At 39.4% G+C, this 15,290-nt stretch overlaps 2 protein-coding genes across 4 annotated transcripts in view; one reads left to right on the top strand and one right to left on the bottom strand.

Moving 5' to 3' along the window:
- Positions 1-727: 727 nt before the first annotated feature.
- Fpgt (fucose-1-phosphate guanylyltransferase) lies at positions 728-10,665 on the bottom strand. Of its 2 annotated transcripts, none has more exons than XM_012947754.2 (4): positions 10,572-10,665; positions 8,836-9,003; positions 7,139-7,231; positions 728-4,293 (listed from the first exon to the last, which is right to left on the bottom strand). In XM_012947754.2, exons 1-4 carry the CDS (start codon positions 10,663-10,665, stop codon positions 2,837-2,839), a joined length of 1,812 nt encoding a protein of 603 aa, XP_012803208.2. In that variant the 3' UTR covers positions 728-2,836. The 2 variants fall into 2 exon arrangements, with proteins under 2 accessions (XP_012803208.2, XP_044994245.1); XM_045138310.1 differs by having other exon boundaries at positions 3,130-3,476; positions 10,572-10,653.
- Positions 10,666-14,924: 4,259 nt separating this feature from the next.
- The window catches only part of Lrriq3 (leucine rich repeats and IQ motif containing 3), a 75,832-nt gene continuing 75,466 nt past the window's right edge, over positions 14,925-15,290 (top strand). For both annotated transcript variants that reach the window (XM_045137883.1, XM_004653737.2), the window contains exon 1: positions 14,925-15,002. The gene's annotated coding sequence lies outside the window, so the exon portion shown is untranslated. The remainder of the gene's footprint in view (positions 15,003-15,290) is intronic.

Raw genomic sequence — 15,290 nt, 5'->3', positions numbered from 1 at the left:
CAACCTGCAAATGAAACAAACTTACTTGATTCAACACAGCTGTTTTAGAGGATTTTTGCCTCAAGTTGTGAATGCTTTAATTCTTTCCTGCATAATGTGGCTCTCTCTTACAAGAAAGTGCTAAATTAAAAGTAGTTTAAACTACCTGAAGGTTGTATACAGTGGATAAAAGAGGCGAACAAAAAAAGGTGGGGAGGGGGGAAGAAGTCATCTACACATGCCATTTACAGTCTCACGGTACTGGCTGCAGCTAAAGCTTTTAAGGAGACTGGAGACTCAACAAGCAGGGGAGTAGCACATGACAAAACAGTATGAGAAGATCAATAATTAAGTGTGCAATCGAAGAATTGTCATTAGAGACAAGAGCTAGGAATGGCACTCACAGACAGAATACACTGTAGAGCAATCAGGAAAGAATTGCTCCATTTAAATGGTGAAGTTTATGTCTAATGCATGACTACGAGATCCTTGCAGTCAGAGGCTTCAACAAGATAGACTACTGGCCCAGCTAGCCCAGGAAACATTAACTTGTGCACAAAGGATCTTGGCCATAGCTATGCATATGATTATCACTTCAGTTGAGTTAGGCGCAGTGTTGATGAGGGTGTAGGGAGTGGTACTGCACACTAAGCAATACATCTCAAGGTAAGAGATGCTGGCAAGTGTTCCAAACAAACACCACTTAACAAGAATCCATAAACTGAGAAGAATGATAATGAAAACCAACTCCACAAAATATTGAACATTTAATGAATGATAAACACATAACATTCTTTGAAAATCAGCAAGTCAATCAATACATGTTAAACAGTAGGTATCATATATACTATTCATTTTCTTCTTGGTAAAAACAACATAAAAGAGGGACAGCAATACACCAAAAGTACTATAACTGAGACAAAAGACTTAGTTGATCAAGTATTTTCACAGATGTTTGAATATGACATCAATTTCTCAGAAATGTCCTAGAGACATGAGACAGACAAAAATGAAATAACCTTTGTAAGCAAGAGTTAGCATCAGAACTTGCAGAGCATGTGCCTGGATTTGGCAGCTTGGTGGGAACCCCAAAGGGCGTAGGAAATTCATAGAAATGTAGCTTCTGGGGCTGAAGAGATAGCTTGTTGGTTCAAGGTGGTTGCTTGCAAAACTAGGTTCCATTCCCCAATACCCACATAAAGCCTGATGCACAAATGTGGCACATGCATCTGAATTCACTTGTAGTGGCAAGAGACCCTGGCATGATCCTTCTCTTCATGGTACCTCTATTATTTAATTTTTAAAAACTTTATGTGTATACAAACAATGAAACCCATTTGCTTGGTATGTGTGAGCCTATGCTGAGTGTATGTGGCATGTGACGTGGATGTAGTGTGTATGTGTGGAGGCTAGAGAACACTGGGTGTGACGTGTATGTAGTGTAGCCTCATGTGCGTATGTGTGGAGGCTAGAGAACACTGGGTGTCCTCTTCTTTTTGCTCAGCCCCCTATTTCTTTCACTCCATCCACAGCTGCCTATATGGCTGGCTGTTCAGTCACTCAGCGAGCCACAGCGGTTCTCCTGCCTGTACTCTGAAAAGCCTGAGGTTATAGAAGTGCGTGGCCACATACAGCTAGTTACATTGCTGCTAGGATATTGAACTCCAGTGGTCTCAGACCCTTATGGTTGCACAAGTGCTCTTAACCACTGGGCCATCTCAACCCAAGCTACGTCTTAATGTACCTGAAATGATCTACAGTAAGAATGAAAATTCCAATAACCAAGGTAGCAGTGTCATACTTTATTGATAATGTTGTTCCCTTAAAACATGAAACATTCTGATAATTGACATCATTTTAGATCGAGTAACTTTTCAATCTCATTTAGTGAATATCACAAAACATCTTTTGAGAGCTCTGTAAGCAAAACCAATAATTATTAAGCAACAACTACCATATAGTTTACTTTCTCCTTAAAAAGAATTTTGAAAAAGAGATAAAAATCAAGGGTTTCAGATAATTTACTTCTAGCTTGTCTGGCAATGTACATAAATAATACTACCAATTATTCACAGCAATGTAAGACACCCATGTCTGAAAAAAAAATCTTATCACTAATTAATAGACTTTGATATGAAAACATTTCCCAAATGTGCTTGTACCAAAACAGGTATAGAGAACCTGGAATTATGACCAATTTTTTTTTTTTTTTTATCCCTACAACTCAGACAATTAGGGGCCTAGCTGTTGGAAGTAGATTAATAGCGAGGGGCCTTGAAGATTTAGTGCACTCCTAGTTGTTGCTTGCTCTACTGATGACCCATTTCAGTCTTGCCACCACCAAGGGAGCAAGCACCCCAGCCACTATGGCTTCCCTACCATGATGGACTGAAATCTCTCTAAATTGAGAGCCACAGCAAAACTTTTCTTCTTTAAGGTGATCCTGCCAGGTATTTTGTCACAAGGGCAAGATAGGAAACCAACACAATAGCTGATAACCCTTAGAATTTTATTAGCTCCAAGTCCAAAAGGACAATTCTAAAGGTATGTTTAGAAAACATCTTTTAAAACTATCATTAGTATTTACTATGTAAGCAATACAGTACCCCAGAAATCTGATCTTATTAAAAACTCAAACAATGAAAGACATGTATTAAAATATCCCTTTCCTCAGTGTGGATAGTCTTCCATCAAAAATAAAGTCTAAGTGCTTGGGTGCCGTTACTATGTTACACCAGCTATGCTTATACAATTTCAGGATTTTGCTTTACAGAAAAAAATCAAAACAGAAGTCAGAAACCTTCAGAGAAGGCTTATATTTACCATCCTGTACCAAGAAAGTTCAAGAATATGATATTTAGGATATCTGTGTGCCCGACTGCTTTTTATTTACACTGATTTCCAGAAAGATCTGATCTCTATATGCTATCATGTCTTGTACGTCTTTATGGACAAGCATTTCCTCGATAGACAACAGCTTAAAGTCATTCAGGCTGAATACAGTACTATTCTTTACAGCATTTAACATCTTTAGGGATGCTGCAACTGACTCTGTCCTCGAAGAACACACTGGGAAAATGCGAGCATTCCACAGACTCAGATGCACCTTACTCCCGGAGAAAAGTTCCTCTGTAACTTTAAGATTCCACCTAGCTAAGCAGGTTGGAAAACAGACTCCAAAGAACTGAAGTTCCTTCATATCTGATAAAGTTTTTACAGTGTTTTTCAAGTTGTCTTGCATGCCAAATACCACAGTTGAATACTGTGAATGTCCGTTTATCTTTAAGCTTAAAGAACACACAAAAGAATTTGCAGGAAGGGCAGTGTGCGGTGTGAAGTGTGAGCTGCTGACAATGCTGTTTTCCCCAATGGACACATCGGCTCCCAATCTGGAATACTCGACCACTGAGCCAGGTGCCACGGAACATCTTGAGTCAAGTATGCTGTGAATGATGCAGGACATTCTACCAGAGCACACTGTGTTATCAGGAAGGACACTGAATGCTATGGGCTGTAAGCCAAGCTCTGTCCCCAAACTACTACCTGAAGTAAAATGAAACAGATACTCTTCTATTGTTCCCAGATGATAAAACTTGGAGTTGTTAAGAACAATGACATTCAGTGGCGTTCCTTTAAGAAGATGAAATATTCTCTGCCTCATATCTACTAATGGTGATTCTTCTTTTGTGACATTTGATGTGTTTCTGGTGTATTCCACAGTTGCCCCAGGTCCCAATGCCTGTAGAAAGTCGCCATAGGCATCAATTTCACAGTTCAAGGTACCTATGTCTTCATAGAAATCAAGTAACTTTTTTGCAGATTTATGATCCATGTAAAATAGGCTATCTGTGTAGACATATTCAGAATCCAACTGAAGACAGGCAGTGCCCTCCCCAGCCAGGTCCTGCTGAGGCACATTTCCAGGTCTGCACACAGCATGAAAGTGCTGCATGTCTTCTACACTTGGCTTATGAAGGAAGCGATGGCAGAGCCTATATTCAAGGTCTCTGTGTTCCACAGGATTAGAAGAATCCAGGACAAATACTCCATGTGTGGTACCTACAGCCACACTGGAAGGATGGGCTAGAGCAGTAAAGCCAGGCTTGTTGAAACTAATACAATCAAACTTCCCAATGCTGTAAAGTTCAATATCATCAGCACAGGTAACCAAAACCCCAGGACTCATGCGTGCGGGGAAGTCAATGTACATGGCCAGCTTTAACTCCAGCATCTGATAGATGGGGTTGCCGAGGGGCACAGCCATGAAGATTTTTCCCAGGACACTTGCATTGGGAAGGCGCTGACTGTAGCCACCTAGCAAATGTTCAAAAGTAACTGTTTACAAGTATGCTGCTTAAAGGAGTTTCAGTCTCTGGAAGTATCAGTTAGGAAAAAAAAAAATGTATAAATATATTTAAAATCTAACATGCGCTATTGAAACTCAGAGAAGCAAAATAACATCTACATCAAAAGTTGAAAGTGTGTGGCTGTAGGTGGACAGCAGAGGTTAAAGGTACTTGCTGGCCAGGGATAAATTCCCCAGTACCATGTAAAGCTAGATGCATAAAGCAATAACTGCATCAAAAAGTAATGCAATAGGCCCTGGCATACCCATTCTCTCTTTCTCCCTTCCCTTCTTCTCTTCCCTCCTCCAATAAAAATATTTTTTCACCAAGATTAAAGTCTGATTCTCCTAGAACAAACTGACTTACACATTCAAGGACTAGTTTTAGACATCATAATAGTATACTAAAGAGTCTATGGACTATTTTGAATCAATTTTTTTATCAGAAATAAAAGACCATGGGCTAAAAGTTGATCTTCAACAATGTGTTTTAAAAAGATAGACTTCAATTATGGTAAAATACGTATGTTTGAAATTTATTCCATTGAAAAAGCTACAAAAACTTATGCTGTATAACATTTCCAAAGATACTTCTCTATTAAAAACTCACTTGCAGAAAACTTGTCTCTCTGAAAAATACTACATATTCTTAAAAGGAAGTAAAGATAAATTTACTTAAAAGCATTTAAAAATTTATGCTCATTTTTCTTTTAAACAGACTTTTTCATTCTAGAACAAACATCATAAAGTCTACACTGTTTGAAAAGAGTATTCTCTTAAGCATCCTAATTATCGTACATCAGGTTTAGGTAAGTAAAAAAAAAAATAGTGAGATGCAGATTTACATAGTAGAAAGATCAGACGAAATTGAGTTCATACCTGGATCAGCACTTTTTGGCCATTGCCTTTGGATTTACTTCAAATCAGCAAGTGCATAAAACACCTGCTTGATCATGGCTAATGAAATCAATAATACATATAGAGAACTTTGCACATAGTACTTTGTAGTACAAATGAGAGCTAATAGTAACTTTGTACTTTTGTAAGGACTAACCAAAGCTAAAGTGCAGCATTACAAAAATTATCTAAATGTCTGGGTGTGGAGACTCATGCATATATCTCAGTACTCTAAGGCTGACATAGGAAGATCACCATAAGCTAGAGGCAAGGGTGGACTCCAGTATGAATTTCACATCAGCCTGGGCTAGATTAAGAACCTGACTCAACTCCTGTAACCATAAAAATAAACAACAACAAACACTGACCCTCCCAGGGAACCCACAAGATGTCTAAAAGCAGCACAAAAATTATCTAACAATTCAGAGTATCTATGTAACATCACAATCCCAGGCAAAGACCACACTCTGAAGAGGGCCAAATCCCTTACATGAAACAGCACAGAGTTTGCATGCCACCTCCACATTCACATGACAGTCACCTCTTGTTTTCTCACAATATTCAATAGGATGCAATGCTATATAAATACTTACTATGCTTTGAGTTTTAGGGAATAATGAAAAAGGAACATGTTCAGCAGAAACCCATTGTTGTTATGTTTTTTATTTTTAATTTTTTTTTCTAGCATGCTTTCTGGCCATGGTTGTTTGCACCTGGCGCAGTGGAACCTAAGGATTCAAGAGCTTACTATATTATTGCTTTCTATCAATTTCTGATGTCCAATTTTCTACTAAATTTGTAACAAGAGTTTATCCTGCAATAAAATTTTATAGAATGGTCCTACATTTTTAATTAGTCTTAAAGCTCTAAGTTGGATATACTGTGAGTCATATTAGCTTATATGAATCCAATGAATTGGAAAAGACCTTCAAATGAATGTACATGAGTGGCTATAGAATATATGTTTCCATGGGCTGGAGGGATGTCTTAGTGGTTAAGGCATTTGGCTGCAAAGCCTAAGGGCCCAGGTTTGATCTCCAGTACTCACATAAGCCAGAGGCACAAGGAGGCCCACATGTCTGGAGTTCATTTGCAATGGCTAGAGGCCCTGAGGCAACCGTTCTCTCTCATTCTCTATCTGCCTACCCTCTCTCTAATGAATAAATAAAATATAAAAAAGCTTAAATGTATATATTTAATATATATGTGAATTATAAATATATATTATATACTATGTAGATATAATATTCATCAATATAATATTCATTTTCATATGCAGACCAGAGCCAGGCATGCCAAACTCACCTCAGCCTCTTATATATATATATATATATATATAAGAGCATATAGAGGAAAACAACAAGTTTTCACATGGTAAACTTTCATGCAATTAAATGTATGACTGAAAACTTTCCCTCTTCACTGAGAGTGTGCCCTCGTTTTTCCATTTTAAAATATTCTGTGTGTGTGCTTTGCACCTATTTACTTGTGAACTCTGTGTTTACTGCCTTTTTTGTTGTTTTAAATTGTGTTAAAGGCTGTTGCTGTTGGCTACCAATAAGAAAAAAATGAAAGGTAGAAGTTTTGTCAAGTCTATAATAATAGTGTTAATTTAACTTCTCCCCATAGCAAGAATTCTTTCTCAAATACTCCTAAGAAGTACATGTTCATGAGTTGTAAGTGAAATATTTTTCTACTTATAAGAAACATAGTGTAGTATATGATTATGTGATAGGTTATTTTTAAGATAAATTTGGTGAAAATCATACTTATAACCTGAAAACAGGAAAAAAAAAAACATTCATTTCCAAAACAAAACATCTTAGTAGAGAAAAATATTTGCAAGAGAGAAAAAGTACTAAGATACCAGATGTAGAATACCAAGGAGAAAATAAAAGTTGATACAGGATAACTTACCAGAGTGAATTAACAGAACAGTGAAAGAATTCCATTTATCTCCATATAGACTTTCCAAACACTGAAGAGCACAAAGTGTTGACCCTCCATTTCCTTAAAAACAGATTGCAAAACACAGTGACTTTCTTAGAAATCATTTAAAATTTAGTAATGACCTTAAATTATGGGTGTTATAAGTTTGGAGATCTGACTTTTGTTTACAAAAAGTAGGTAGGCAGGCTTCAATGTTATTGGCAAACGAATAAAACTGACATATAAAATAAGTATAAATATAAATAAGAGAACAGTTAATAAAGAAACACAGAAGGTAGCCCTTGGTTATAAATGACGAGCTAACATTCATGCAAATAATCATTAAAGAAAAAATACAAACATTGATACATATTGTAGTTATAATCTTTAAATACTTATAAATCAGAAACCCACTTCATTCTTCCACATGATGCAATCAAACATATGTCTTTTTTTCCTAAAAACCATTTTAGAACTTTTAAAAAATATTTTATTTTTATTATTCATTTGAAAGAGAGAGAAAGATACAGAATTAGGCAGGTGCACCAGAGCCTCCAGCCACTGCAAACAAACTCCAGATGTGTGTGCCCCCTTGTGCATCTGGCTTACATGGGTCCTGGGGAGTCAAACCTGGGTCCTTTGGTTTTGCAAGTAAGCTCCTTAACTGTTAAGCCTTCTCTCCAGCCCATTTTAGAATACTTTAAAAAACATCTTAAATATAACTACCATACATTGTACTTCATATTCTCATGCATACAAAGGAAGAAATACAAGTATTGGCTTAACATTGTGAGAATTCAAACACTGGCTAAGGCCATATACATATATCCTACCACTGGCATGAAGGGGCTTTAGGCTTAAGGATCAAATTCTGAGAACTAAAAAAACCAAAAAACAAAAAAACACAACTATACTACTTACAACCTAAAAGTAACAAAAAGCAAAAAAAGATGAATATTTATTTTCTAAGAAAAATGCTTTCAAAGGGCCTTAAAAAATTAGAGGAAATTATTGTCAAGGGTCTAAAATATCCCTAAGAAGTCAACAGTAGAAAAACATTTACTGTGATTTACAATGAAGGTCGAAGAACAGCATTGACTAAACCAGTCTTCAAATCCATACTCTATGATACTTCTAGACTGTGAGCTCCATTCTTTTGTTTTCTGTGCTATGATCTTGAGAGACCAAGCATAAGCACATTTTTCCTGATTTTCTTTCTTCATGCAAATTTCTGAAGAAACTGTTGGGTAGGTAGGAACCTTAAGAGAACTACCAATAAGATTTTTAAAAAAAAATCTTCATAGGAAATTTGATTAAAGTAAAATTTTCTTTTTAATAATGTTTGCATAGTTTTTCTCTGCAAGTCACAATAGCTAAGAGCAATTGGTCTGTCTCTTACATTTCTATAACAGAGTCAACTTACATTCATTTTAACTTTTGTAAAGGCCATGGGTGGAGAGGTATAGCTTATAAACTACTAAGCATTTATCAGTCACTCTATCTTCCTACCTATTTATCTATCCATCCATCATCCATCCGTCATCTAGCAAAGAAAAGGTTTCCTTCAATTATTTTTTCCATCTATGTATGTATGTATGTATGTAGCAAAGAAAAGGTTTCCTTCAATTTTTTTTCTACCCAATATCTATGCTATAGTGCTATAAACCTGCCCATAAAATGTGTACCAATTTTCGTTCCAGCAGGATCAACAAAAACATGATATTGAACGCCAAGTGGTAACTCCTTCCTTCTCAGCTTTTCAGTCAATTGTTGCTTATAAGCAAGTTCCTGCTTGTCATCAGCTGCTGTAATAGCAACTACATCCCAGAATTCCCCAGCTGCCACAGGTTTTCCTATGTGGAAAAAAAAAAGAAAAAAAGATACATCAGAATTCTCTATGTATTACAGGCTTAGAAAAACATGACATAAAGATAACATTGTCATTTTCAAAACTGTACGTTCTACTGTGACATTGGCTAATAATTAGTAGACTTTTGGCACTATTTAAAATATTTCTTCAGAGGGCTGCTCGTGGGCGTTTTAATTTTTTTTTTCTTTTATGGTGTTTAGCTCATTTATGTACATAACTTAAATGATATATTTCTTCATTAAGGTTATTTTTAACTTGCCAAAGACTAATTAGCTCAGTTTTTAAGAAAAGTTTACAAAGAAACAATGATTTGATCTCCAGCCTTCAAAATGATTTAATTATGATCTAACCCAATAATGATGTAATCCTCTCATTTCTATTTATGTTAGTGATATTTTTAAATTAAATTTTTGATATTTTTTGTTTGATAGTCATGATCAAACCCTGGGACTCCTGCTTGCTAGTAAGTGGTTCCCCCCCCCCCCTCCTGTGTTACAGGGTTTGGCTAAGTTGCTCAGACTGGTCTTAAACTCATCCTGTTGTCTACTCTGGACTCAACCTAGGATTACAGGCCTGTGCTAGGAAGACTGAATTTTATTTTATTATTTATATTTTAGAAGGAGCCTTTCAAGCTCACATAGGCCAATAGACTACATAATTGAGGAACTACCTACCTGATGAATCAACTTAGTGAGAATGCACTTTTTTGCTGTTGTTGCTGTTTGTTTGAGGCAGGGTTTCACTCTAGCCTAGGCTGACCTGGAATTTACTCTGAATTCTCAGGGTGGCCTCGCTCTCAGGGCGATCCTCCTATCTCTGCCTCCTGAGTGCTGGGATTAAAGGCGTGCGCTACCATGCTCGGCGAGAGTGCACTTTTAATAAGCATTTGGAAACCTCCCACTAAGTATAATTTCCTTGGGAGTTTAGTTGGAAAACGGGAGTAGCCCCGTGTCGTTTCACAATGATGAAAACTTCACTGTTCCCTGAGTCCTTGGTCTATCTGAACCTGTCAGTGCAATAAAATCAGTTTTACTGGCAAGTTGCGTGGAGATGGCCCTTGTCAGCCTGTATATATATTTTTAATCACTTCACCTATCCAGGTTTTGTTTGTGTTTTCCCAGGTAGGGTCCCACTCTAGCTCAGGCTGACGTGAAAGTCACTCTGCAGTGTCAGGCTGGTCTCGAACCCTCCGACCGCGGCCTCCCCAGGGCCGGCATCAAAGGCGTGCGCGGCCACCCCCGGCTACTTTCCTATCCTCTGCTTTGCTTTTATTCGTTTGTTTGTTCGTTGATTTGGTTGTCGAGGTCGGGTACGCCCGGCGGGGCGGCACTTAGCAGGCCCCGCCGCCCCGCGCTGCCGGCCGAGTCCGCGCGGGCTCGCGGCGCCAAGAGAGGCTTCCGGCAGCTCGCGGCCCCTCCCGCCCCCGGTCGCCGCGCCGCGGGTCCTCAGCGTGCACGCCGCGCCGCGCGCGGGGGGCGGGCTGCCCGGAAGTGGCCGTCACGGAAGGCCCGCCCCCCGCGCGCCCCGCGGCCCTCGTGCCTCCGCGGATACCTCTCAGCTCCGAGAACCTCCTCAGTTTTCGCTGGGTGGCTTCTCTCAGACGGACGCGCGCGGCCGCCATGGCGCCACGTCCGCTCGCACGCATGCGCGCGGTGGTCCCCGTGCGCGTGACGTCACCGCGTCGGCGGGCCCGGCGCGCCGCGGGGAGCTGGGACGCGGGAGCCGTTTCCCTAGCAACGGTCCGAGTGGCCCGGCGCGCGGCTCTTCGCTCTGGACAGCGCACGGCGGGCGGTGCGGAGTGGCGCGGTCCGCGGCCACGGTGATACGCCCTCGACTGCGACTCCGGAGCCCCGCGGCTTGCGGTGAGCCACGCCCTCCGGAACGTGGCCGGCCCAGCCCTGGGCAAACAGCCGCCCCGAACTGACCCAGCGGCCAGGCCCTGAACCCGGTGTTCACATCCGGTCGGCTGCCAGACCTTGAACTTCGGGGGCTTAACATCCAGTCAGTGGCCCGGCCCCGCCACCAGGTGTTTAACAACTGGTCAGCGGTCAGGCCCTGAACCCCAGGTGTTTTAACATTTGGTAAACTGCCCCGCCTTGATCCCAAGTGTTTAACATGCGGTCAGCAGTCAGGCCCTGAACCCAGGTGTTTAACATCAGATCAGTAGTCAGGCCCTTGAGCCCGGTTGTTTACCATCAGGTCAGCAGTGAGGCCCTGAACCCAGGTGTTTAAGATCAGGTCAGCAGTCAGGCCCAGAACCCAGGTGTTTACCATCAGGTCAGCAATCAGGCCCTGAACCCAGGTGTTTAACATCAGGTCAGCAGTCAGACCCAGAACCCAGGTGTTTAACATCAGGTCAGCAGTGAGGCCCTGAACCCAGGTGTTTACCATCAGGTCAGCAGTCAGACCCAGAACCCAGGTGTTTAACATCAGGTCAGCAGTCAGGCCCTGAACCCAGGTGTTTAAGATCAGGTCAGCAGTCAGGCCCTGAACCATAGGCTTTTAACATCAGTTCAGCTGTCAGGCCCAGAACCCAGGTGTTTAAGATCAGGTCAGCAGTCAGGCCCTGAACCATAGGTGTTTAACATCAGTTCAGCAGCCAGACCCAGAACCCCAAGTGTTTAACATCAGGTCAGGTGGCAGCCCCTGGATCCCAGGTGTTTAACATCACTTCAGCAGCCAGACCCAGAACCCCAAGTGTTTAACATCAGGTCAGGTGGCAGCCCCTGGATCCCAGGTGTTTAACATCACTTCAGCAGCCATGCACTGAACTCTAGGGTCCCCTTGCTGCTCTGATTACCATGTTGGGTGGCTTTATGAGGAAAAGTTGGCTTCTCAAGCATAAGCTGTTAGCTAATGACAGGTGTTTCTCTTGTGATTTTTCACCCTTAAAAATATCCCACCTGAGTCAGAGGGATGATGACTTAGTTGTAGTATCTCAATGAGCAAGTAGCAGTCAGTTTAAGGAGGAGATTTCAGTCCCAGAACCACAGCATGAAGTTTGATTTATATGTGATCATGTCTTCAATAGAGTCTAAGTCAGCCTAGGTAGTCAAGCTCCCTGCAGACAGTCATGTGACAGTTAATTCGGCTTTTGTTTTAGACTCTTGATTTTGGTATTTAATTCTCTAATTACAGTAAAACTATTTGAGGAAATTTTTACTGTTTCACAGTTTTATCATTTAAAAATTTTTGTAATATGTACATTTTTGTTGAGTAAGAGGGAAAATAAGAGATTAAAGTGACATATGAGAAAGTAGAAGGATAGAAAATCAGAGAGTGACAAAAAGCCATTAACACTAACTCTTTTCTAAAAAAAAAAAAAATTATTTATTTGTTTGTTTGATAGAAAGAGGGAGAAAGAGAGAGATTGGGCATGCCAAGGCTCTGGCCACTGCAAATGAACTCCAGACACATGTGCCCCCTTGTGCATCTGGCTTATGTGGGTCCTGGGGAATCAACCTGGGTCCTTTGGCTTTTCAAACAAATGCCTAAACTGCTAAGCCATCCCTCCAACCCCAACACTAACTCTTAAAGGAATGAAGCCATTTTTTTTTTTTTTTTTCCTGAGGTAGGGTCTCAGTCGAGCCCAGGCTGACTATGTAGTCTCAGGGTTGCTTCGAACTCACAGTGATCCTCCTGCCTCTGCCTCCCTAGTGCTGGGAAAAGGCGTGCCCTACCACACCTGACCCATTCTGGGTTTTTGGTGTGACTTGCCTCATGTTTAAAGAAAACCCTCAGGTGAAAGGACAGGACAGGACAGGAGCAGAGACATTTGTTCACAGGCTACCACAGCTAGTCTAGTGCAGAGTTAGTGATGTCATGGCCAAGAGGATAAAACAGGGTGGTGAGAAATTGCTCAGATTTGCTACACATTTCAAAGGCAAAGCTGAGCACATCTGCTGATTAAAATTGTCTGGAGTGTGAGAGAAAGGAGTTTCAAACATAACTGAGAATGAAATGGCTATCTGATGAGAAGATGAATGCTAAAGATAGGGAGAGACCTTTCTTTGGTTTTGGATATGAAGGGTAAACAGGTATGTATAAGTAGTTTGAGATTTGTGTGTGTATATGTCTATGTACAAAATGCATGTGGGTATCAAGTTCAGGGCACAGGTAGAGAGGATAGAGGAGTTTTGTGACTTGTAAGTATGTAGATGGAAACGAGTTTTCAATTATGGAACTAAGTTGGGATACCAAGGGAAAATAAAAGTCAATAGGCCTATATACTTGAGTATTGTACATTTTAATAATGTGAAGCAAATAATGAAAAAAATTAAGAAAATCAAAGGGTATTATAATAGATCCTGTTATATAAACAGAACATTTCTTAGCTCTAAGAAGGATGGCCAATGCTGCCATAAAATGTGTTAAAAATAAATATGCCACAGCTTTAGTTATGTTTTTTACTTATCTCTTCCCTCAACTTTTCATTAAATTTCAAATAAAAAAGTGTATTATAGAATATCTGAGGGTAAATGTTTCCTTAGTTACCATACAAAGTAAAATCTGTTTCTACCTCCCACTTCACCATAAGCATTGTGGAATTACAGACTGATGCTACTGCATGCACATGTACTTGGGTTCTGGGAATGTGAGCTTCAGTCTCTGTACTTCTGTGGCATGGATTTTATCCACTGAGCCTTCGTCTCAAGTGCCTCCATTAATTTTTTAAGTTTTTTTTTTCTTGTTATATCTTCTTAAAGAGATCTTCCAAACTTTTATTTTCTCCTTTGTTAGTTTGTATTTCTTTCAAATGAAATGTCAGTGAATGGAGAATTCAACTTCTATTAGTTTGTAAAGTATTTTATTACTTTGAATAGAAATGTGTTCTCTGTAAAAAATAAATATGTTTTATGAATGTTAACTAAGGACCAGTTGGTCTGCAAGAAACAAATATTTGCTGAGCTAAACTTTCTTTCATAAAAAGTTATGACTTCTGTGATGGGTTTTTATGGATATTTTGATCAGTTTTACCTGCTTCTGGCTCATTACCTTTGAATTTAGGGTTTATGCTTTTGCCATCTACATATGTGGAGTAAAATTAAGCTTAAAAATAGTGTCTCAGAAAAACATTTTTTCTGTACATAATATAGAATGCTAAATTTTAAATAACAAATATATTTAAAGACAAAATAAATTTAGCATGAATACAAATGAATCACTCCTACAATTTGAAAATGGCTCTGTATTATAACACAAAACCATATACCATTGTTAGTTTCCCAGGAATCATGTACTGTTCTGACTGCTTCTACAAGAGGGAAGGAGAGAGGGAAGGCAGGGAAAGAATGGAAGCACCAGGGCCTCTACCCACTGCAAAAGGGCTCCAGTTGCATAGGCCACCTTGTGCATCTGGCTTACATGGGTACTGAGGAATCAAACCTGGGTAGTTAGGCTTTGCAGGCAAGTGCCTTAACCACTAAGCCATATCTCCAGCCCCAAATTGATATATTTTTGTTAATAATTATGAAGTTAAATATGTTATAGACATTCTAACTTCATAATATTGTTTACAATTTTCCAAGTGTTTCCTTTATATGTAAATACCTTACAAACTGCTTTGATAATTCTTCCCAGTACTTAACATTTCATTTATTTCACCACATCATGAGTAACACCTAAAAACTGAGTTGTTTGACACAGATAATCAAATTTCATATTACATTTCAAAATGTACCTAGCGATACTAGATACAGAATACAAGGCAGATCTTTGAAAATGTTCTCCCAGTATTTATTATGTATCAAGTATGTTTGCTTTCAGTATTGAATTTAAATTATCATTTTTTAATGATTAACCTCAAAGAGTACCACCTCATGTATTTCTCCCTAATATGTTTAAATGGAAAATGGAAACCAAGATGAGGTTATATTTGGTGTATGTTGTGTTTTGTAGAGATTTCATCTGCATCCATCTAGCACATTGCATGCCTTGCATTCGAGCTCCTTGTGCCCATGGTTGCAACACCATGATTAAAAGGTATGCTGTAGGGTCTGGACATTGCTTAATTTTACTTTTCATGATGTGTAATGAGTATAGATCAACAAACCTAAAATGCTCCATGGTGTTATTTAAAATAGAATATGAAAAAAAATCGTCATTTTTCAAGATGACTGAGAAATATGATAGGAGACTTTTCTGAATAACCTTAGCAAAATATGCTTTATTTCTGATGGTGATGTGTTTGTGTGTGTGTGTGTGTGTGTGTGTGTGTTTTGCTGGGAATTGAACTACCAAGCTTTAACTTCAGTCCTTTTTTTTATTTTT

This window comes from Jaculus jaculus, chromosome 19, assembly GCF_020740685.1.
Source record: "Jaculus jaculus isolate mJacJac1 chromosome 19, mJacJac1.mat.Y.cur, whole genome shotgun sequence".
In the NCBI taxonomy this organism is placed as follows: Eukaryota; Metazoa; Chordata; class Mammalia; order Rodentia; family Dipodidae; genus Jaculus; species Jaculus jaculus.
The sequence above is the reverse complement of the archived record's forward strand: the minus strand, read 5'-3'. Positions and strand labels throughout refer to the sequence as shown.

Coding starts and splice junctions, on each gene's coding strand:
- Fpgt (XM_012947754.2), bottom strand. CDS start 10,665: ATGCGTGCGAGCGGACGTGGCGCCATGGCGGCCGCGCGCGTCCGTCTG. Junction 9,004..10,571: donor GAGGTTCTCGGAGCTGAGAG/GTATCCGCGGAG, acceptor TTTTCCACATAG/GAAAACCTGTGGCAGCTGGG. Junction 4,294..7,138: donor TGTTCTGTTAATTCACTCTG/GTAAGTTATCCT, acceptor AACATTTGCTAG/GTGGCTACAGTCAGCGCCTT.